The sequence below is a fragment of the Anomalospiza imberbis genome, unplaced genomic scaffold (genome assembly GCF_031753505.1).
Source record: "Anomalospiza imberbis isolate Cuckoo-Finch-1a 21T00152 unplaced genomic scaffold, ASM3175350v1 scaffold_65, whole genome shotgun sequence".
NCBI lineage: Eukaryota > Metazoa > Chordata > Aves > Passeriformes > Viduidae > Anomalospiza > Anomalospiza imberbis.
In genome coordinates this window covers 582,837-606,177 of record NW_027100262.1, presented here as the reverse complement: position 1 = coordinate 606,177, position 23,341 = coordinate 582,837, and the positions used below count along the sequence as shown (strand labels likewise).

Below are 23,341 nucleotides of genomic sequence, written 5' to 3'. Positions count from 1 at the left end.
GACCCTGGGACCCCAAAATGACCCCAAAAACGACCCCAAAACGACCCTGGGACCCCAAAATAGCCCCAAACCATTCGAGACCCCAAAACGACCCCAAAACCGACCCCAAAATGACCCTGGCACCCCAAAATAACTCCAAACCATCCGAGACCCCAAAATGACCCCAAAATGACCCCAAAAATGACCCCGGGACCCCAAAAAACCCCAAACCATCCGAGACCCCAAAATGACCCCAAAAACGACCCCAAAAACAGCCGGGTATCCCAAAAAACCCAAAACCATCCGGGGACCCCAAAATGATCCCTAAAACGACCCCAAAAACGACCCCTGGACCCCAAAAAACCCCAAACCATCCGAGACCCCCAAAATGACCCCAAAAATGACCCCAAAACCACCCCTGGGACCCCAAAATGACCCCAAAAACGACCCCAGGACCCCAAAAAACCCAAAATCATCTGGGGACCCCCCAAAATAACCCCAGAAACGAACCCCAGAAACAGCCGGGGACCCCAAAAAACCCCAAACCATCCGAGACCCCAAAATGACGCCCAAAACGACCCTGGGACCCCAAAAAACCCAAAACGACCCTGGGACCCCAAAACAACCCCAAAAATGACCCCAAAAGCACCTGGGGACCCCAAAAACCCAAAACACCCCTGGGACCCCAAAATGAACCCAAAAACGACCCCAAAAACAGCCGGGAACCCCAAAAAACCCAAAACGACCCTGGGACCCCCAAAATAACCCCAAAAATGACCCCAAAAGCACCTGGGGACCCCAAAAACCCAAAACGACCCTGGGACCCCAAAACGACCCCAAAATGGCCCCGGGACCCCAAAACCATCCGGGACCCCAAAAGGGTTTGGGATTTTTTGGGGCTGGCTCCGGGGTTTGGGGTTTTTGTGGGGTCACCCCCGGTTGGGCTTTGAGGGTTTGGGGTTTTTTGGGTTTTTTGGGGGGGTTTTGGGTTTTTTTTTTTTGTTTTTTGGGAGGATTTTCTGGGGATTTTTGGGGTTTTTGGGGTTTTGGGGTTTTTTTTTGGGTTTTTTTGGGGGTTTTGGGGTTTTTTGGGGGGTTTTGGGGGGGGTTTTGGGGTTTTTCTTGGGGTTTTTCTTGGGGTTTTTGGGGTTTTTTGGTTTTTTTTGGGGGGTATTTTGCGGGTTTTTTTGGGTATTTTTGAGTTTTTTGGGGGGATTTTCTGGGGTTTTTTGGGTTTTTTTAGGGGGTATTTTGCGGGTTTTTTTGGGTATTTTTGAGTTTTTTGGGGGGGGTTTCTGGGGATTTTTGGGGTTTTTTGGGGTTTTGGGGTTTTTTGGGGTTTTGGGGGGGGATTTTCTGGGGTTTTTTTTGGGGGGTTTTGGGGTTTTTTTGGGAATTTTCTGGGGATGTTTTGGGGATTTTTAGGATTTTTTTTGGTTTGTTTTGGGTTTTTTAGGGATTTTTGGGATTTTTTGGGGTTTTTGGGGGTTTTGGGGTTTTTTAGGATATCTGAAGGATTTTTTGGGGTTTTTGGGGGGATTTTCTGGGGATTTTTTTTTGGGTTTTTGAGGTTATTTGGGGTTTTTGGGATTTTTGGGCGCTTCTTTCGATTTTTTGGGTTTTTTCTAGGATTTTTGAGGGATTTTTTTGGGTTTTTTTTTGGGTTTTGGGGGATTTTGGGGAGATTTTCAGGGGATTTTTTGGGAATTTTTGGGGTTTTTGGGGATTTTTTGGGGGTTTTTTTTGCGGTTTTTGGGGGTTTTTGGGGTTTTTTGTTGTTATTTGGGGGTTTTTGGGGTTATTTGGGTTATTTTCTGGGGATTTTTTTGCGGATTTTTGGGGTCTTTTGGGGTTTTTGGGTTTTTTGGGGGGATTTTCTGGGGATTTTTTGGGGTTTTTTGGGGATTTTTTTGAGATTTTTGGGATTATTTGGTGGTTTTGGGGGTTTTGGGGTTTTTTGGGGTTTGTTTGGGGGGGTTTGGGTTTTTTGGGGGGTTTTTGGGGGGGATTTTTTGGGGATTTTTGTGGGAGATTTTTTGTGGTTTTTTGGATTATTAGGGACTGAGGGATTTTTTTGGGAGATTTTTGTGGGTGTTTTGGGGGATCTTTTTGGGTTTTTTTGGGATTTTTTGGGGTTTTGGGGATTTTTTGGGGTTTTTTTTTTTGGGATCATTCCCATTTGGGGTTTTTTAATTGGGATTTTTTTGAGGTTTTTTTTTGTTTTTTTAGGATCTCTCCCGTTTTGGGGTTTTTTTGAGGGGATTTTTTGGGGTTTTTAGGGGGTTTTAGGCATTTTTTGTGTTTTTTTTGGGATATTTTGGGGTTTTTTGGGTGTTTTTGGGTTTATTTTGGGATTAATTTGAGATTTTTTTGGGGGTTTTTTGGGTATTTTTGGGATATTTTTGGAATTATTTTGGGTTTTTTTGAATCTCTCCCATGTGGGGGATTTTTGGGATTTTTTTGGCGTCGGTTTTGGGCGCTGATCCGGGGTTTTCGGGGTTCCCAGGTGTGGGACGTGACCACCCAGGACCTTTGCTCCGGCTCCGCCTCCCTGGACGGGTTCCGGGGTCTCGTCTTCGTGGGCGGCTTCAGCTACGCCGACGTCCTGGGCTCGGCTAAAGGTGAGTCTGGGACCCCAAAACTCCCCCCAGAAGCCCCCAAAACCCTCAAATCACAAATTCTGCAAAAATGGGGAGAAAATCCAAAAGAATTCCAGGAAAATCCCAAAAAACTCCACCAAAAAATCCCAAAAAATTCCACCAAAAAAATCCCAAAAAATTCCACCAAAAAAAACCCCAAAAATGAGCCCCCCAAAAAACCCCCGCAACCCTAAAATCCCAAATTCCAAAGAAATGTGGAAACAATCGCTAAAAATCCCACAAAAATACCCAAAAAAATCCCCCAAAATATCCCAAAAAAACTTAAAAAAAAAAATCCTCAAAAATTCCACAAAAAAAAACCCCTCAAAAATCACCCCCAAAAAATCCCAAAATCCTAAAATCCCAAATTCCACAAAAATGGGAGGGAAATCCCAAAGTATCCCACAAAAAAAAACCTAACAAATTACTCCCAAAACCCCAAAATCCTAAAATCCCATATTCTGCAAAAATGGGGGGAAAAATCCCTAAAAATTCCACAAAAATCCCCCCAAAATCCCACAAAAATTCCAAAACCCCCACAAAAATCCCCAAAATTCCACAAAACACCCCAAAAATGACCCCCCAAAACCCCCCGAAATCCTAAAATCCCAAATTCACCAAAATGGGGAAAAAATAGCTAAAAATCACACGAAAATTAAAAAAAAAAATTTCCCCATTTCCCCCCAAATTTCTCCATTATTCCCCAAATTCCCCCATTATTTCCCATTTTCTGCCCATTATTTCCCCATTTCCCCCCAAATTTCCCAATATTTCCCCCATTTTTATCCCAATGTCCCCCCTATTCTCCATTTTCCCCAAATCCCCCATTATTTCCCATTTTTACCCCATTATTTCCCATTTTACCCCATTATTTTCCCCATTTTCCTCCATGATTCCTCCATTATCCCCCCAAATTTCTGATTATTTCCCCATTTTTACCCCAATTTCCCTCCAAATTCCCCCATTATTCCCCCAATTTCCCCAAATTTCCCATTCCCCCATTATTCCCCATTTTCCCTCCTTTATTTTCCCAATTCTCCCATTATTCCCCCATTATTCCCCCATTATTCCCCCATTATTCCCCCATTATTTCCCCATTTTCCCCCAAATTTCCCAATATTTTTCCCAATTTCCCCCCAAATTCCCCCATTATTTTCCATTTTTACCCCATTATTCCTCATTATTTTCCCATTATTCCCCATTATTTCCCAATTTCTCCACATTATTTCCCATTTCCCCCCAATTCCCCCATTATTCCCCATTATTTCCCCATTTCCCCCCAAATCTCCCATTATTTTCCCCAATTTCCCCCCAAATTCCCCCATTATTTCCCCCATCTTTTACCCCAATTTCCCCATTTCCCCCCCAAAATTTCCCATTATTTTTCTCTTTTCCCCCATCTTTTACCCCAGTTTCCCCCAAATTTCCCCATTTCCCCCCAATTTCCCAACGTTTTACCCCCAAATTTCCCCATTCCCCCCCAAATTTCCCCATTTCCCCCCATATTCCCCAATTTCCTGATATTTTCTCCCCAATTTTCCCAATTTCCTGAAGTTTTCCCCCAAATTTCTCCATTTTCCCACAATTTCCCAATATTTCCCCCCCAAATTTCCCCCTTTTCCCCCGATTTCCCCAATATCCCGATGTTTTTCCCCAAATTTCCCCATTTTTCCACAATTTCCCCAATTTCCCCATTTCCCCCGATTTTCCCAATTTCCTGATGTTTTCCCCCAAATTTCCCCATTTTTCCCCATTTTCCCGATATTTTCCCCCCAAATTTCTCCACCTTCCCCCCATTTTTCCAATTTCCCGATGTTTCCCCCCTAAATTTCCCCATTTCCCCCATTTTCCCCCAAATTCCCTAAATTTCCCCATTTTCCCCCTGATTTCCCCAATTTCCCCATTTTCCCCCAAATTCCCCAATTTCCCGATGTTTTCCCCCCTGATTTTACCAATTTCCCAATGTTTTCCACCAAATTTCTCCATTTTCCCCCCGATTTCCCCAATTTCCTGATGTTTCCCCCCCAAATTTTCATATCTTCCCCCAAATTCCCTAATTTCCTGATGTTTCCCCCCATTTTTCCCAATTTCCCCATTTCCCCCAAATTTCCCCATTTTTTCCCCAATTTCCCAAAGTTTTCAGCCAAATTTCCCCATTTTTCCCCATTTTCTGGATATTTTCCCCCCAAATTTCCCCACCTTCCCCCCGTTTTTCCCAATTTCCCGATGTTTCCCCCCCAGATTTCCCCATTTCCCCCCAAATTTCCCCATTTTCCACCAAATCCCCCAATTTCCTGATGTTTCCCCCCGATTTTCCTAATTTCCCGATGTTTTCCCCCCAAATTTCCCCATTTTCCCCCCGATTTCCCCAATTTCCCCATGTTTTCCCCCCGATTTTCCCAATTTCCCGATGTTTTCCCCCAAATTTCCCGTGTTTCCCCCCAGGCTGGGCGGCCGCCGTGCGCTTCAACGCGACGGCGCGGGCGCAGCTGGAGCGCTTCCGGCACCGGCCCGACACCTTCAGCCTGGGCGTGTGCAACGGCTGCCAGCTGATGGCGCTGCTGGGCTGGGTGGGGACAGCGCCAGGTGAGTGGCACCTGGGTCACCTCAGTGTCACCTGGGTGTCACCTGTGTCACCTGGGGGACCTCAGTGTCACCTGTGTCACCTGGGTCACGTGTGTGACCTCAATGTCACTGGGGTGTCACCTGTGTCACACCTGTGTCACACCTGTGTGACCTCAGTGTCACCTGTGTCACACCTGTGTCACACCTGGCCCTTGGGGACACCTTCAGCCTGGGCGTGTGCAACGGCTGCCAGCTGATGGCGCTGCTGGGCTGGGTGGGGACAGCGCCAGGTGAGTGGCACCTGTGTGACCTCAGTGTCACCTGTGTCACCTGGGTGACCTCTGTGTCACATGGGTCACCTGTGCAACCTCAATGTCACTGGGGTGTCACCTGTGTCACACCTGGGTCACCTGTGTGACCTCAATGTCACTGGGGTGTCACCTGTGTCACACCTGGGTCACCTGTGTGACCTCAATGTCACTGGGGTGTCACCTGTGTCACACCTGGGTCACCTGTGTCACACCTGTGTCACACCTGGCCCTTGGGGACACCTTCAGCCTGGGCGTGTGCAATGGCTGCCAGCTGATGGCGCTGCTGGGCTGGGTGGGGACAACGCCAGGTGAGTGGCACCTGGGTCACCTGTGTGACCTCAGTGTCACCTGTGTCACCTGGGTGACCTCAGTGGCACCTGGGTCACCTGGGTCACCTGTGTGACCTCAATGTCACTGGGGTGTCACCTGTGTGACCTCAGTGTCACCTGTGTCACACCTGTGTCACACCTGGCCCTTGGGGACACCTTCAGCCGGGGCGTGTGCAACGGCTGCCAGCTGATGGCGCTGCTGGGCTGGGTGGGGACAGCGCCAGGTGAGTGGCACCTGTGTGACCTCAGTGTCACCTGTGTCACATGGGTCACCTGTGCAACCTCAATGTCACTGGGGTGTCACCTGTGTCACACCTGGGTCACCTGTGTGACCTCAATGTCACTGGGGTGTCACCTGTGTCACACCTGGGTCACCTGTGTGACCGGTGTCACTGGGGTGTCACCTGTGTCACACCTGTGTCACACCTGTGTCACACCTGGCCCTTGGGGACACCTTCAGCCTGGGCGTGTGCAACATCTGCCAGCTGATGGCGCTGCTGGGCTGGGTGGGGACAGCGCCAGGTGAGTGGCACCTGGGTCACCTCAGTGTCACCTGTGTGACCTGGGTGACCTCAGTGTCACCTGTGTCACACGGGTGACCTCAGTGTCACCTGTGTCACATGGGTCACCTGTGCGACCTCAATGTCACTGGGGTGTCACCTGTGTCACACCTGGGTCACCTGTGTGACCTCAATGTCACTGGGGTGTCACCTGTGTCACACCTGGGTCACCTGTGTCACACCTGTGTCACACCTGGCCCTTGGGGACACCTTCAGCCTGGGCGTGTGCAACAGCTGCCAGCTGATGGCGCTGCTGGGCTGGGTGGGGACAGCACCAGGTGAGTGGCACCTGTGTCACCTGGGTCACCTCAGTGTCACCTGGGTGTCACCTGTGTCACCTGGGTGACCTCAGTGTCACCAGGGTCACCTGTGTGACCTGTGCGACCTCAATGTCACTGGGGTGTCACCTGTGTCACACCTGGGTCACCTGTGTGACCTCAATGTCACTGGGGTGTCACCTGTGTCACACCTGGGTCATCTGTGTCACACCTGTGTCACACCTGGCCCATGGGGACACCTTCAGCCTGGGCATGTGCAACGGCTGCCAGCTGATGGCGCTGCTGGGCTGGGTGGGGACAACGCCAGGTGAGTGGCACCTGGGTCACCTGGGTCACCTCAGTGTCACCTGTGTCACCTGGGTCACCGGGGCGTCACCTGTGTCACACCTGGGTCACCTGTGTGACCTCAATGTCACTGGGGTGTCACCTGTGTCCCACCTGGGTCACCTGTGCGACCTCAATGTCACTGGGGTGTCACCTGTGTCACACCTGGGTCACCTGTGTGACCGGTGTCACCGGGGTGTCACCTGTGTCACACCTGGGTCACCTGTGTCACACCTGTGTCACACCTGGCCCTTGGGGACACCTTCAGCCTGGGCGTGTCCAATGGCTGCCAGCTGATGGCGCTGCTGGGCTGGGTGGGGACAACGCCAGGTGAGTGGCACCTGTGTGACCTCAGTGTCACCTGTGTGACCTGTGTCACCTGTGTCACCTGGGTCACCGGGGCGTCACCTGTGTCACACCTGGGTCACCTGTGTCACCTCAATGTTATCTGTGCCACCTGTGTCACCTTGGTGTCACCTGTGTGACCTAAGTGTCACCAGTGTCACCTGTGTCACACCTGTGTCACCAGTGCCACCTGTGTCACCTCAATGTCACCTGGGTCACCTGTGTGTCACCAGTGCCACCTGTGTCACCTGTGTCACCTGTGTCACCTGTGTCACCTCAATGTCACCTGTGTCACCTGTGTCACACCTCTGTCACCTGTGTCACCTGTGTCACCTCAATGTCACCTGTGTCACCTGGGTGTCACCTGTGTCACCCCTAGGTCACCTGAGGTGTCCCCAGGAGTGTCCCAAACTTTGTCCCTTTGGGGTTTCCTGTTGGGGGTTGTCCCGGGGCTGTCCCCAAGGTGTCCCCTCCATGTCCCCTGGCTGTCCCCAACCCCTGGTTTCACTGAGGTGACACTTGGTGGCACTCTGGTGACATTCCCGTGACAGGTGACAGCCCCACGGGCCCGGTGGGTGTGGTGGCATCTCCACAATGTCCCCAGGAGTGTCCCCAACTTTATCCCTGTGGGGTTTCTGTTTCGGGGTTGTCCCCTCGCTGTCCCCTCACTGTCCCCTCGATGTCCCCAAACCCTGGTGACACTCTGGTGACATTCCCTCTGGTCCTGGTGGGGGTGGCAGTGTCCCCAAAAGTGTCCCCAGAAGTGTCCCCAACTTTGTCCCTGTGGGGTTTCCCTTTGGCGGCTGTCCCAGGGCTGTCCCCTCCCTGTCCCCAAGCCCTGGTGACCCTGAGGTGACACTGAGGTGACCCTTGGTGACATTCCCATGACAAGTGACAGCCCCTCAGGCCTGGTGGGGGTGGTGGCATCTCCAGAAGTGTCCCCAGGAGTGTCCCCAACTTTGTGCCTGTGGGGTTTCCCTTCGGGGTTTCTGTCCTGGGGCTGTCCCCAAGGTGTCCCCTCAATGTCCCCAAGCCTTGGTGATACTTGGTGACACTCTGGTGACATTCCCTGGCAGATGACAGCCCCATGGGTCCAGTGGGGGTGGCAGTGTCCCCAAAAGTGTCCCCAGAAGTGTCCCCAACTTTGGGCGTTTCCCTTTTGGGGCTGTCCCCTCGATGTCCCCTGGCTGTCCCCAACCCCTGGTGACCCTGAGGTGACACTGAGGTGACCCTTGGTGACATTCCCTGGCAGGTGACAGCGCCACACGCCCGATGGGGGTGGCAGTGTCCCCAGAAGTGTCCCCAACTTTGTCCCTTTGGGGTTTCCCTTTGGGGGCTGTCCCGGGGCTGTCCCCAAGGTGTCCCCTCGATGTCCCCAAGCCCTGGTGACACTCTGGTGACATTCCCATGACAGGTGACAGCCCCACGGGCCCGGTGGGGGTAGCAGTGTCCCCAAAAGTGTCCCCAGGAGTGTCCCCAGAAGTGTCCCCAACTTTGTCCCTTTGGGGTTTCCCTTTCGGGGTTTCTGTCCCGGGGCTGTCCCCAGGGTGTCCCCAACCCCTGGTGACACTTGGTGACACCTGGTGACGCCCCAGTGACATTCCCCGGCAGGTGACAGCCCCATGGTCCTGGTGGGGGTGGCAGTGTCCCCAGGAGTGTTCCCAGATGTGTCCCCAACCCCTGGTGACACTTGGTGACACCTGGTGACACTCTGGTGACATTCCCATGACAGGTGACAGCCCCACGGGCCCGGTGGGGGTGGCAGTGTCCCCAAAAGTGTCCCCAGGAGTGTCCCCAGAAGTGTCCCCAACTTTGTCCCTTTGGGGTTTCCCTTTCGGGGTTTCTGTCCCGGGGCTGTCCCCAGGGTGTCCCCAACCCCTGGTGACACTTGGTGACACCTGGTGACGCCCCAGTGACATTCCCCGGCAGGTGACAGCCCCATGGTCCTGGTGGGGGTGGCAGTGTCCCCAGGAGTGTTCCCAGATGTGTCCCCAACCCCTGGTGACACTTGGTGACACCTGGTGACACTCTGGTGACATTCCCATGACAGGTGACAGCCCCACGGGCCCGGTGGGGGTGGCAGTGTCCCCAAAAGTGTCCCCAGGAGTGTCCCCAGAAGTGTCCCCAACTTTGTCCCTTTGGGGTTTCCCTTTCGGGGTTTCTGTCCCAGGGCTGTCCCCAGGGTGTCCCCAACCCCTGGTGACACTTGGTGACACCTGGTGACACTCTGGTGACATTCCCATGACAGGTGACAGCCCCACGGGCCCGGTGGGGGTGGCAGTGTCCCCAAAAGTGTCCCCAGGAGTGTCCCCAAATGTGTCCCAAACTTTGTCCCTTTGGGGTTTCCCTTTCGGGGTTTCTGTCCCAGGGCTGTCCCCAGGGTGTCCCCAACCCCTGGTGACACTTGGTGACACCTGGTGATGCCCCGGTGACATTCCCCAGCAGGTGACAGCCCCACAGGCCCGGTGGGGGTGGCAGTGTCCCCAGAAGTGTCCCCAACTTTGTCCCTATGGGGTTTCCCTTTTGAGGTTTCTGTCCCAGGGCTGTCCCCAGGGTGTCCCCAACCCCTGGTGACACTTGGTGACACCTGGTGACACTCTGGTGACATTCCCATGACAGGTGACAGCCCCACGGGCCCGGTGGGGGTGGCAGTATCCCCAAAAGTGTCCCCAAATGTGTCCCCAACTTTGTCCCTTTGGGGTTTCCCTTTCGGGGTTTCTGTCCCAGGGCTGTCCCCAGGGTGTCCCCAACCCCTGGTGACACTTGGTGACACCTTGTGACCCCCCGGTGACATTCCCCGGCAGATGACAGCGCCGAGGATGCGGCGCCGGCGGTGGCCCTGGAGCGGAACCTCTCGGGGCGCTTCGAGTCGCGCTTCGCCACCGTGCGCGTGGAGCCGGGCCCCGCGGTGCTGCTGCGCGGCATGGCCGGGGCAACGCTGGGCGTCTGGGTGGCACACGGAGAGGGTAAACTGGGAGCACTGGTTATACTGGGAGGGACTGGGAGAGCTGATAGGGCTGAGTTATTGGTGATACTGGGAGCACTGGTTATACTGGGAGGGACTGGGAGAGCTGATAGGGCTGAGTTATTGGTGATACTGGGTATACTGGTTATATGGGGAGGGCACTGGGGCATGGCCGGGGTGTGGCTGGGGTTGTGGGTGGCTCACGGGGAAGGTAAACTGGGCATACTGGTTATACTGGGAGGGACTGGGTATACTGGGAGAGCTGGGGGATTAGGGGTATGGGGGATACTGGGAGTACTGGTTATACTGGGAAGGCACTGGGGCATGGCCGGGGCGCAGCTGGGCGTCTGGGTGGCACACGGACTGGGAGCACTGGTTATACTGGGAGGGACTGGGAGGGACTGGGAGAGCTGATAGGGCTGAGTTATTGGTGATACTGGGAGTACTGGTTATACTGGGAGGGCACTGGGGCATGGCCGGGGCGTGGCTGGGGTTGTGGGTGGCTCACAGGGAAGGTAAACTGGGCATACTGGGTATACTGGGAGCACTGGTTATACTGGGAGGGACTGGGTATACTGGGAGAGCTGGGGGATGAGGGGTACTGGTGATACTGGGAGCACTAGTTATACTGGGAGCACTGGTTATACTGGGAGGGACTGGGAGGGACTGGGAGAGCTGATAGGGCTGAGCTATTGGTGATACTGGGAGCACTGGGTATACTGGGAGGGACTGAGTATACTGGGAGAGCTGGGGGATAAGGGGTACTGGCAATACTGGGAGCACTGGTTATACTGGGAGCACTGGTTATACTGGGAGGGACTGGGTATACTAGGAGAGCTGGGGGATGAGGGGTACTGGTGATACTGGGAGCACTGGTTATACTGGGAGGGACTGGGAGGGAACTGGGAGAGCTTATAGGGCTAAGTTATTGGTGATACTGGGAGCACTGGTTATACTGGGAGCACTGGGAGTGCTGGGGATGGGGGATATGGGGGATACTGGGAGCACTGGTTATACTGGGGGGTTACTGGTTTAACTGGTGGAACTGGGCTGGAACTGGGCTGGAACTGGTCTCTAACTGGTTTCTAACTGGTCCCTAACTGGTCTCTAACTGCTCTCAAATTGGTTTAACTGGTCTCTAACTGGTCTAACTGGTATCTAACTGGTCCCTAACTGGTTTCATTGGTATCTAACTGGTCCCTAACTGGTTTCACTGGTCTCTAACTGGTCCCTAACTGGTTTCTAACTGGTTTCATTGGTATCTAACTGGTCCCTAACTGGTTTCACTGGTCTCTAACTGGTCCCTAACTGGTTTCTAACTGGTTTAACTGGTCTCTAATTGGTTTAACTAATTTCTAACCAGTCTTTAACTGGTTTCTAACTGGTCTCTAACCGGTTTCTAACTGGTCTCTAATTGGTTTAACTGGTTTTTCCCAGGCTGTTTCCATTTCTGGCCATCCTCAGCCCTTGACCGCTGTGTCCGGTCTGGCCTGGCCACTCTCCATCAATGACCATGGAGTGACCACTGTCCCTTACTGGTCTCTAACTGGTCTAACTGGTCTCTAACCGGTTTCTAACTGGTTTAACTGGTTTCTAACTGGTTTTTAACTGTTTCTTCCCAGGCCATTTCCAGTTCTGGCCATCCTCAGCCCTTGACCGCTGTGTCCGGTCCGGCCTGGCCACTCTCCACTCCATCAATGACCATGGAGTGACCACTGACCATTACTGATCCCTAAGTGGTTTAACCAGTTTCTAACTGGTCTCTAACTGGTCTCTAACTGGTCTCTAACTGGTTTAACTGGTTTTCCCCAGGCCGTTTCCAGTTCCGGTCGCCCTCGGCGCTTGACCGCTGTGTCCAGTCTGGCCTGGCCGTGCTGCGCTACGTCGATGACCGCGGTGACCCCACCGAGCGCTACCCCATGAACCCCAACGGCTCCGGCCAGGGCGTGGCCGCGCTGGTGTCCCCCTGCGGCCGGCACCTGGCGGCCATGCCGCACCCCGAGCGGTCAGTGCGGGCCTGGCAGTGCCCCTGGGCCGGCCGGACGGCGGCTGCGGACGGCCGGAGCAAGACCGGCAACGGGCCCTGGCTGAGAATGTTCCGGAACGCGCTGGAGTGGTGCCTGCAGTGGCCGGATGGGGAGAAGTGACCGCTGAGTGACCGCTGAGTGACTGCCTGGCTGACCACCCCTGGACACCCCCTCTGTGACACTGACCACCCACTGACCACTGAGTGACCACACAATGCCTTGCAGTGGCCAGATGGGGAGAAGTGACGACTGAGTGACCGCTGAGTGACCACCTGGCTGACCACCCCCTGGACACCCCCTCTGTGACACTGACCAACCCCCAGGGGAGACTGACCACTCACTGACCACTGAGTGACCCCTCACTTACCACTCACTGACCACACAATGCCCTGCAGTGGCCAGATGGGGAGAAGTGACCGCTGAGTGACCGCTGAGTGACCGCCTGGCTGACCACCCCCTGGACATCTCCTCTGTGACAGTGACCATCACTGACCACTCACTGACCACTGAGTGACCACCCCTGGGGACAGTGACCATCACTGACCACTGAGTGACTGCTGAGTGACCACCCCTGGGGACAGTGACCATCATTGACTGCTGAGTGACCACCCCTGGGGACACTGGCCACTGAGTGACCACCCCTGGGGACACTGACCACTGAGTGACCACCCCTGGGGACAGTGACCATCACTGACCGCTGAGTGATCATCCCTGCGGACACTGGCCACTGGGTGACCACTGAGTGACCACCTCTGGGGACACTGGCCATCACTGACCATCACTGACCCCCAAGTGACCACTGAGTGACCCCTTGACCCCCCAGTGACCAACTGACCACCGAGTGACTACTGAGTGACCAACTGCCCCCTTGACCCCGTGGAGGGGGCGGGGCCAGCAATGATGAATAAAGAGCCCCTAATGAATAATTAATTAGCGACCACGGCGTGATTGGTGCGTGACTTCATTGGGGGAGGAGCCCGACATGGGGGAGAGGCGGGACTGCCCCACCCCCAGCCCTCCCAGTGCTCCCAGTAAGAGATCCCAGTGCTCCCAGTAACGGCCCCCAGTGCTCCCAGTAATGGCTCCCAGTGCTCCCAGTGACAGCTCCCAGTGTTCCCAGTGCTCCCAGTGCGAGATCCCAGTGCTCCCAGTGACAGCTCCCAGTGCTCCCAGTAAGAAATCCCAGTGCTCCCAGTAATGGCTCCCAGTAACAGCTCCCAGTGCTCCCAGTAACGGCTCCCAGTGCTCCCAGTGCTCCCAGTAATGGCTCCCAGTGAAAGCTCCCAGTGTTCCCAGTGCTCCCAGTGACAGCTCCCAGTGCTCCCAGTAAGAGATCCCAGTAACAGCTCCCAGTGCTCCTAGTAACAGCTCCCAGTGCTCCCAGTGCTCCCACTAAGAGATCCCAGTACTCCCAGTAACAGCTCCCAGGGCTCCCAGTGCTCCCAGTAAGAGATCCCAGTGCTCCCAGTAAGAGATCCCAGTGCTCCAAATGCTCCCAGTAACAGCTCCCAGTGCTCCCAGTGACAGCTCCCAGTGCTCCCAGTGACAGCTCCCAGTGCTCCCAGTAAGAGATCCCAGTAACAGCTCCCAGTGCTCCTAGTAACAGCTCCCAGTGCTCCCAGTAAGAGATCCCAGTGCTCCCAGTAAGAGATCCCAGTGCTCCCAGTGACAGCTCCCAGTGCTCCCAGTGACAGCTCCCAGTGCTCCCAGTAAGAAATCCCAGTGCTCCCAGTAATGGCTCCCAGTAACAGCTCCCAGTGCTCCCAGTAACGGCTCCCAGTGCTCCCAGTGCTCCCAGTAATGGCTCCCAGTGAAAGCTCCCAGTGTTCCCAGTGCTCCCAGTAAGAGATCCCAGTACTCCCAGTAAGAGATCCCAGTGCTCCCAGTAAGACATCCCAGTGCTCCCAGTAAGAGATCCCAGTGCTCCAAATGCTCCCAAGTAACAGCTCCCAGTGCTCCCAGTGACAGCTCCCAGTGCTCCCAGTGACAGCTCCCAGTGCTCCCAGTAAGAAATCCCAGTGCTCCCAGTAATGGCTCCCAGTAACAGCTCCCAGTGCTCCCAGTAACGGCTCCCAGTGCTCCCAGTGCTCCCAGTGACAGCTCCCAGTGAAAGCTCCCAGTGTTCCCAGTGCTCCCAGTGACAGCTCCCAGTGAAAGCTCCCAGTGTTCCCAGTGCTCCCAGTAAGAGATCCCAGTACTCCCAGTAAGAGATCCCAGTGCTCCCAGTGCTCCCAGTGCTCCCAGTGCTCCCAGTGCAAGGTCCCAGTGCTCCAAATGCTCCCAGTAACAACTCCCAGTGCTCCCAGTAAGAGATCCCAGTGCTCCCAGTAAGAGATCCCAGTAACAGCTCCCAGTGCTCCTAGTAACAGCTCCCAGTGCTCCCAGTGACAGCTCCCAGTGCTCCCAGTGACCGATCCCAGTGCTCCCAGTAAGAGATCCCAGTAACAGCTCCCAGTGCTCCTAGTAACAGCTCCCAGTGCTCCCAGTGACAGCTCCCAGTGCTCCCAGTAAGAGATCCCAGTAACAGCTCCCAGTGCTCCCAGTAAGAGATCCCAGTAACAGCTCCCAGTGCTCCCAGTACTCCCAGTAACAGCTCCCAGTGCTCCCAATGATCCCAGTAAGAGATCCCAGTGCTCCCAGTGCTCCCAGTACTCCCAGTAACAGATCCCAGTATGACACCTGTGACACCTGAGTGACACCTGAGTGACACCTGAGTGACTTCTGTGTCCCCATTTCCTCCGGCTCTAATTATCTCTAACAGCAAATGGTTTCCTAATTGATTACGTATCAATTAATTTAATTAATCTGACAATCACTCCCTTAATTAATTCCATATTAATTAAGTTAAATTAGTCTGTCAATCAATCCCTTAATTTATTACATATTAATATAGTTCATCTGTCAATCAATCCCTTAATTAATTACATATCAATTCAGTTAAATTATTAATCAATCCCTAAATTAATTATATATTAATTAAGGTAAATCAATCTGTCAATCAATCGCCTAATTAATTCCATATTAATAAATTAATTAATCTGTCAATCAATGCGTTAAATAAGTACGTATCAATTCAGTTAAATTATTCTGTCAATCACTTAATTAATTCCATATCAATTCAGTTAAATTAATCTGTCAATCAATCGCTTAATTAACTGCACATCAATGAATCTGTCAATCAATCAGTTAATTAATTATATATTAAGATATTTAAATTAATCTGTCAATCAATCCCTTAATTAATTATATATTTATGTAGTTAAATAATCTGTCAATCAATTGCCTAATTAATTACATATTAATAAGTAAATTAATCTGTCAATCATTCCCTTAATTAATTCCATATAAATTTAGTGAATCTGTCAATCAATCCTTTAATTAATTATATATTAATATAGTCAAATAATCTGTCAATCAATAGCTTAATTAATTCCATATTAAGTAAATTAATCTGTCAATCAATCCCTTAATTAGTTCATATCAATATAGTTAAATTAATCTGTCAATCAATCCCTTAATTAATTCAATATCACTAGAGTTAAAATAATCAGTAATCAATCCCTTAATTAATTACACGTTAATTAACATTTGATTGACAGATCCCCCCTGTTTGAGCCGTGCAATTCCCCCGTGGCCGCGTTCCCGTCCCCTCAGCTCTGCCGGCTTTGCCGGTGCCGCGGCCGCCTTTGGTGGCCCCGGGGCCGCCACAGAAGCCACGTCCCAGGCTCCGGGCGTGCCAGGGGCGCCAGATCCTCGCTGCCAGCGTGGGGAGCAGCAGGAGCGCGCCGGCGCCGCTTGTCCAGGTGTTTATTTTCCCTGATCTAGAACATTCTCTGCCCTGCCGAGCTCTGCCCAACTGCATGGCCGTGGTGTTCTGACCACGCTTGGGGCGGTGTATGCATTTTACACCAAATCCACGCCGGCTCCACTTCTCCAGGTGTCTATTGTCCCTGATCTAGAACATTCTCTGCCGTCGGCCGTGGCGTTCCGGCTGCGCTCGGGGCAGCGTTTGAATTTTATACCAGATCCACGCCAGCTCACCTTCTCCAGGTGTTCATTTTCCCTGATCTAGAACATTCTCTGCCCTGCCGAGCTCTGTCCTGCAGCACGGCCGTGGTGTTCTGGCTGCGCTTGGGGCGGTGTTTGAATTTTATACCAAATCCACGCCGGCTCCACTTCTCTGGGTGTTTATTTTCCCTGATCTAGAACATTCTCTGCCGTCGGCCGTGGCGTTCTGGCCGTGCTCGGGGTGGTGTTTGAATTTTATACCAAATCCACGCCAGCTCACCTTCTCCAGGTGTTCATTTTGCCTGATCTAGAACATTCTCTGCCCTGCCGAGCTCTGTCCTGCAGCACGGCCGTGGTGTTCTGGCTGCGCTTGGGGCGGTGTTTGAATTTTATACCAAATCCACGCCGGCTCCACTTCTCCAGGTGTTTATTTTGCCTGATCTAGAACATTCTCTGCCGTCGGCCGTGGCATTCTGGCCGTGCTCGGGGTGGTGTTTGAATTTTATACCAAATCCACGCTGGCTCCGCTTCTCCAGGTGTTTATTTTGCCTGATCTAGAACATTCTCTGCCCTGCCAAGCTCTGTCCCGCAGGTTGGCCGCGGCGTTCCGGCTGCATTTGACACCAAATCTACGCGTGTCACATTTGCAAAAACGCACCGAAATCCGTCATTGCGTCTCTGCCAGGATCCGTGATATCGAAATGCTCCCAAGATTGTAAAATCCGTGACCACTTGCTGGTCTTTGCCCAGTACAAACCCGTGGGCCAGGTTTTGGGTCAAAAGCTCGGCAGCTCTTACCTTAAATTTGTTTCATTTTATCTGGATGTCCGTTGTCGGGATCCATGATATCAAAATGATGCCGAGGTTTTGAAGTCTTTGTCTTGCCCCGCTGCCAAAGGAGGAGTCGCTTGGATGAGGTGTGAGATGTTTGTACACCTTTGGCAGCCTGCTCCAGTTCTCCTGCAACATAAACTCAAAGGGATTTAGAGATTTTAGAGGAGCTAAGGTTTTAGTTAGAGATAAGCCTTACTAGAGTTAATTAAAATAAATGAGTAGGCCTCGATGAAGTTAAGAGTTAGTAGTTAACTAACAATTGATTGCTTGTCAGCACAATGTTTAGTTAGCTGGGTTTGTAATGAAGAACATAGAAACTGACAAATAGCTTTTAGGAGCATCACAGTTGTGGGTCTCCTCTGTTCTGACACCAATTGAAGACAGGGAATGGGAGTTCTACCAAGGTTCATTTGTCATATTTGCACTGAAAAGGTAGAAAGGTCAGAATGAGGAAGACTTCATTTCCTTCCTCATTTTGGGACCCCTCCCCATGAAAGGGACCACCGACCCATTTCAAGGAACAAACTACGCATGCTTAACAGCTTTTGAAATGATTAGCATACGAAGCAAAGAATGGGATGTACCAAAATTATGAATATGCATTTGTATTTTGGGTATTCAATGCTTGTATGGATAAAAGGACTCTCTAATAATTTAAAAGGTGCGGTGTGTATTTGGGAGCTGTCCCGCACGCCGCCCGGCGCCGCAATAAGCATACACTTTCTAACTTTAAACTGTTAAGAGAGTTTTTGTCCGTTGCAGTTGGATATCGGTACTAGACCAATATCCACATTTCTTTAATAAATCACTCCCAGTGTGTGGGCAAATGAACACATTCATCCGTTTCAAACACTCCCTGGTTATAAAACTCCAGTGTCACCAGTTTGATTTCGTTTCCCACCAGATCTAAGGGGGCGGATGGTAAATTTGCAGACAACAGGTGTACTTCATTGTTGGACAAGGGGGTCCGGTTTGAAATTTCCAGATCTCAGGTCTACCCAGTCAGAAGGGCTGGTCTGGGTGCAGGTTGACACCTGGAACAAGTGTATCGACAGCACCATTTTACAGATCCCAAATTTCAGTTTGTCACCAATTAAGGAGAGGAAGTATCAGATTGCTAGAGGACCTCCAACCACTTGCTGGTCTTTGCCCAGTACAAACCCGTGGGCCAGGTTTTGGGTCCAAAGCTACACAGCTCTTACCTTGTTTCACTTTTATCTGGATATCACTTGTCGGGATCTGTGATATTGAAATGATCCCGAGATTGTAAAGTCTCTGTCTTGCCCTGCTGCCAAAGAAGGAGTCGTAATTCGTCTGTGCTGGTTTTCAAGGTTGTTTATTCTTTCTTATCTACAATATTTTCTCTCTGACCTGCAGCAGGTCTGTCCTGCAGGACAGCGTGCGGGGCTCTGCCCCTCAGTGGGATGTTACAAACATTATATACCAAAAACTACGTGTGCTATATTTACAATAATGCGCCAATACCTATCACCCATGTTGAACAGTGTGTCCCCAGCCTAAACCAAGAGAAAAATGCCAACACCACAGTGAAACATGGAGGGCACGAAGAAGAAGAAAAAGGACAAGGCACGCCCAGTTTCCTCCATCTTGCCCCCTTTGAACCCCTTATCTAGAATCCTAAAATTCTACTTTTGCACCCGTGCCACACTAATTACTACTTATATCAAACACTCAGAGCTTGTAATTCATCTTGTAAGATTGAAAACTCTTTTCCATGGACAGAGATCAGAGACAGTGTCTCTCGGGGTTCTGTACAGGGGGGTTCCTGACCCCCTGCCAGGGTCCCAGACCTTCCAGGGCAGCCAGAGGGATGCTCTGGATTCCCACCTTAAACCAACAGAAAAGTGTCACCATCACAGCAAGACATGGAGGGCAAGGAGAAGGAGAAAAAGTCAAGACACGCCCAAATCCCTCCATCTTGTCCCCTTCTTTGAAAACCCTAAAATTCTGCTTTTCCACCCTGTGTAAATTCAACTACCACACTACTCAAACCCTTGTGGCTTGTAATTCCTCATGCAACGCTGGCAGCTTTTTCCACAGGCTGAAATCGAAGCCACAGGTGTTTTTGACTTTGTGCCAAGGTCTCCCAGCCCCCTGCCAGGGTCTCGAGACAGCCAGGGCAGCCAGAGGGATGTCCTGGACTCCGGCCGGGGATTACCTTCCGCCGGCCTTGCCGCCGTTTTCCAGCTGCTCAGCAACCAAGGCTTGGTAACCCAAAGCTTGCTTTTATTTCAATCTCGCCCATCATTCCATATTCTCAAAATCTTTCGCCAGGCAATAGTATTTACAGGGCTTTCCTGTTTCACCTTCCCCAACAGCTCAAACTCCAGCTCTGTCCCTTCCTGGGACTTGCCCACAGCTCCCCAAGGCCCTTGTCCATATGCAGGGTGCCTGCAATGCCCTGGCCCCGGGCGCAGGCCAGCGCTGGCCCAGGGCAGGATGGGCCCACCCTGAGGGTGACGGGCCAGCGGGCACTCGTCCCAGGCAGCCACTCGGAACTAACTGGGCAAACAGAGGTGCCCTGTGAGGAGGAGGGCTGTTGGTCCCCTGCCAGCATCTCTGACAAGCCCTGTTCAGCCAGGCCCTGGGGCACCAGGAGGACATCCTCAATCTTGGCCTTTCAGGAAGGAAAATCCATGGTTCAGTGCTTCCTGAGAGCTGTCCATGGCTGTGATTCCTGTTGGACATTCCAGGACATTAGTGAAGGTTTCTGCACCTCTCTTGGCCCAGGGACAATGTAGATCCTTCAGAGAAGTGTGGGCCAGCTGGGAAAACATTCCAGGCCACTGCCTTGACTGTTTGCTCTGGAGCTCACCCAAGGGCCCATGGGGGAAGATTTTCCTGGGGAGTTTTGCTGCCTTGTGCCCATGGAGGAGAGAGCAGAGTGTCCCTGTGGGGGATTCCTGAGCAGACGGACAAGAGCTGTGAGGTCATTGCTGTGCTGAGGTCACCTTGGAGGGGAATTGAGGACGTGTCTGCAGGGTCCGAATTGGGGAACTTTGGCCAAGGAGAGCTCCAGGCTTCCTGGAGATCAGTGCCAGTCATGGGGTGGCATTGGACAGCCACTGGTCACGTGCCAACAGCCCGGGGAGAATGAGCTGGACACGCACGGAGGCTCCCAGTGCAGCTGGATTGGCGCCCAGCTCTGGGGGTCCCATGGGAATGTCCCTGCTTCCCCCAGGGCTCTGTCTCATTTTGGCAGAATCTGTTCCTGTGGTCGTGCAGCCTTTCAGGAAGGATGAGTTTTCCCTCTGCTCTCAACCACAGTCTCACAGGGAAGAGCCGGACTTTTCCTGCTCCAGGGAAAGGCGCTGGTGGCACAGCCCTTGTGTCACCACCCAGTTCTGTCTGTAGCACTGGGGCTTGGACATGGGGAACAGAGAACTTCCCAGGGGTGGGGAAGCTCTGCTGCAGAACCTGGAAGGAAACCCAAAGGCCCCCAAGCATTTCTGCAGGAGAACTCCTGCTCCAGTGTCGGTGGGGCAGAGCAGAAGGGCTGCTCAGTCTGGGCACCCTGCTCCGGGCTCTTGTGCTTGGCTGGAACAAACCCCACCAATCCCTTCCCTGAGCAGCAACAGAGGGGCCCTGTGTCCATGCTGGCATCCAAAAGGCACAGCCAGGGCTCCTGGCGTGGCTGGGTCAGTGGCCGTGTGAATCGCGGATGAAAAATTAAAAGTTGGCAATTCCTATAAAGAGTTGTAGGCACGGTATGTTTATTACAGCACTGGACACATGTGGGGATCACTCCCCTTCAAAGGACGTGCGTGGCCTTGAGAACTCCTGATCTCTTTCTATGTTTCTTTACTAGTTTACATCTGTATAGAATTTCACAATAGGTTCACGCATATTCACTCTGCTGATTTCGCCTTACACTTGTAGCCAGTTTTAAAATCAGAAATTACAGAAAGAACTCCTGGGTCACTCTGCCCTTTTTGTTTCAAGGTTTGAGGAGCTTCTCTTATCTCTTCTCTCTTCAGCTTGGGAATTTGCATTCTTTCTCTTTAGTTGGGGCAGTTTTACTAGTGCTGCAAAGTCACTACATTAAACAGCATATTTTACTTTGAGGTAGCACACTTCATTAAATTTAAATAGATTTCCACCTTGTTAAATTTTTGCTCTGTTTCACATGGGACACAGCAGCCCCAAGGCAGCACCAAGGATGTGTCTCTGGCGGGCACTGGTGCAGAGTGTGCTGGGAAAGCCCCATTGCAAAGAGGCAGAACCCATCCCTGTTTCTGGAGGGACAGCAGGATGCCACCGGCTGTGTGTGCTGGAGGCCCAGGAAGGTCTCACTGGGAAGGAGTGGCCAAAGCCCCCTGGTGGGACTGGCCCGGGGGCTCCGTTCACCCTTGGCTGGGACATCCCGGACCCATCCAGGAGCCTGTGGGCTTTTGGCAGTGCAGAAGGTGAAAGAGCTGTTTGTCTTGCCGGGGACCCCCCAAGGATCCTGCCCTTGTGGGGCTGCTGCGGGGTCCAAGAACAGCAGGTGGCCACCGGGGCCGTGACGGGGCAGCAACGACAACATCACATCCCCTGCGACTGCCCGGTTCCCTTCTGCAGGAAATGGAAAGAGAGGAACTCCCACAGTCACACAAGGGTTTGGTTTGCAGCCTGGGAAGAAGCTTGGACTGATGGAATAAATGTTAAAAACATAAATAAATAATATATACATAATAATAAAAAATAAATAATAAAAAGATGTAATAAAATATGCAGACGTTAAGCTGAAAAATCATAAACTTATGTTTCTGTAGTTGTGAGTAAGACTATGCCTGAAGTAAGTGAGGAACTGTAAGAAGATGAAGGGTTTATAACGTAGGGTGTAAATGTACAGAGTAAGCGGAGAGTTTCAGTGTTATAGTAGAAGCACCTGTGGGTACGTGTAGTAGTAGCCCCTTGGTTAAAAGGATCTGCATTGCTGTCGAAGTAAGTAAAGGTGACAGGTTAGAAAAGCAAAATAAACTCGGTGGCAACTTTTATTTCTTGGGAATAGAATGATGCTTTCTGTGGTCGTGGAACAGCAGGCCAAAGGCCGACAAACTGAATCCTCACTGGAGCCGACAGAAGCCGTGAGAAAGCTGACAGCTCTTTGTGAGAACAGCGCTCTGGAGCAGTGAAAATCAACTTGTTTTTCCTGAGAAAGAGCTCTAGGGTTCTGGAAACCAACCTGCTTTCCCTGAGAAAGAGCTCTGGGACTGTGATAAACACTAGCCACCTGTATAACCTGGTTTTACACCGTTAGATCAAAAAATGAAATTATCTCTCACAAACAACTTTTCCTGCACGTACACATCAGGGGTTTGAGTCAGCAATCAATGCAGGGTAACAACTTGTTACTGACCAACTGGGGATAGACGGGGCATGTTCTTAAAAAACCCTATAAAAGGGTTAGAAATTGGATTAGAAAGTTCTACATTGCCTTGTAACGAGGAACTTGTGACTGCTTTGAGTTGTGGCTGACTGCTCGCTCCTTTAAAATCTCACGGCCTCTGAGACTGAGTTTTGTCTGAGCAATAAAAGGTTCTCAGCCCAGCTGTGGTCCCGTCCCTTCAATGAAGCGATGATAATAATAGCCTTCCAAGAGCTGGTCAGCGCCCGGAGAGCAAAGGACTGCTCAGCAAGCCTCACTCCCCCTTGAACAGTCCCATCTGACCAGGGCAGAAACCTAATGGCGAGTGGAACCTGATCCTGGCCCTTGAAAAGCATCGGCTGGGGGCTCAGCGGCGCTGCAAGAGCTGAGTCACGGAATGGCACCCAGGAGAGCAGAGTGGGGAAGAGAAATGGGTGTCCAGAGCAGCAGAGCAACAGGCACGGGGCAGGGGCCGTGGGGGACAGCCCGTGGTGGGCGATGCCACGGGCCCTGGCGAGGCTGGGAGGCAACCAGAGCACCTTGGGCTGCCAATCCTTGGCTCTGGGCGAGCTTCAAACCGGCAGCCTGCTGGTCAAAAAGAAAGCCCTTCAGAGCTTTGATTTTCAAAGCTCTCTCTTCAAAGACACAAGGAAGAAACATTCCTTCCTTTTTACTTGGGACAGACAACTGCTCACTTTGAAAATGTAAGAGGTTTGTTAAACCTTAACCAAAATACAACAAAAGGACGACATGAGGAAAAACTCGCAGCGCTGGGAACTGCCCTCGTGGGTACCGCGTGGCGGCTT

General features: G+C 52.1%; 1 protein-coding gene across 1 annotated transcript in view; it reads left to right on the top strand.

The window, feature by feature from the left end:
• Positions 1 to 12,468, top strand: part of PFAS (phosphoribosylformylglycinamidine synthase) — a 53,338-nt gene extending 40,870 nt beyond the window's left edge. The window contains exons 20-23 of the mRNA XM_068178964.1: positions 2,486 to 2,600; positions 5,064 to 5,204; positions 10,135 to 10,296; positions 12,108 to 12,468. Of these exons, the coding sequence (XP_068035065.1) occupies positions 2,486 to 2,600; positions 5,064 to 5,204; positions 10,135 to 10,296; positions 12,108 to 12,442 (753 nt within the window). The 3' untranslated portion in view covers positions 12,443 to 12,468. The remainder of the gene's footprint in view (positions 1 to 2,485; positions 2,601 to 5,063; positions 5,205 to 10,134; positions 10,297 to 12,107) is intronic.
• Positions 12,469 to 23,341: the final 10,873 nt, after the last annotated feature.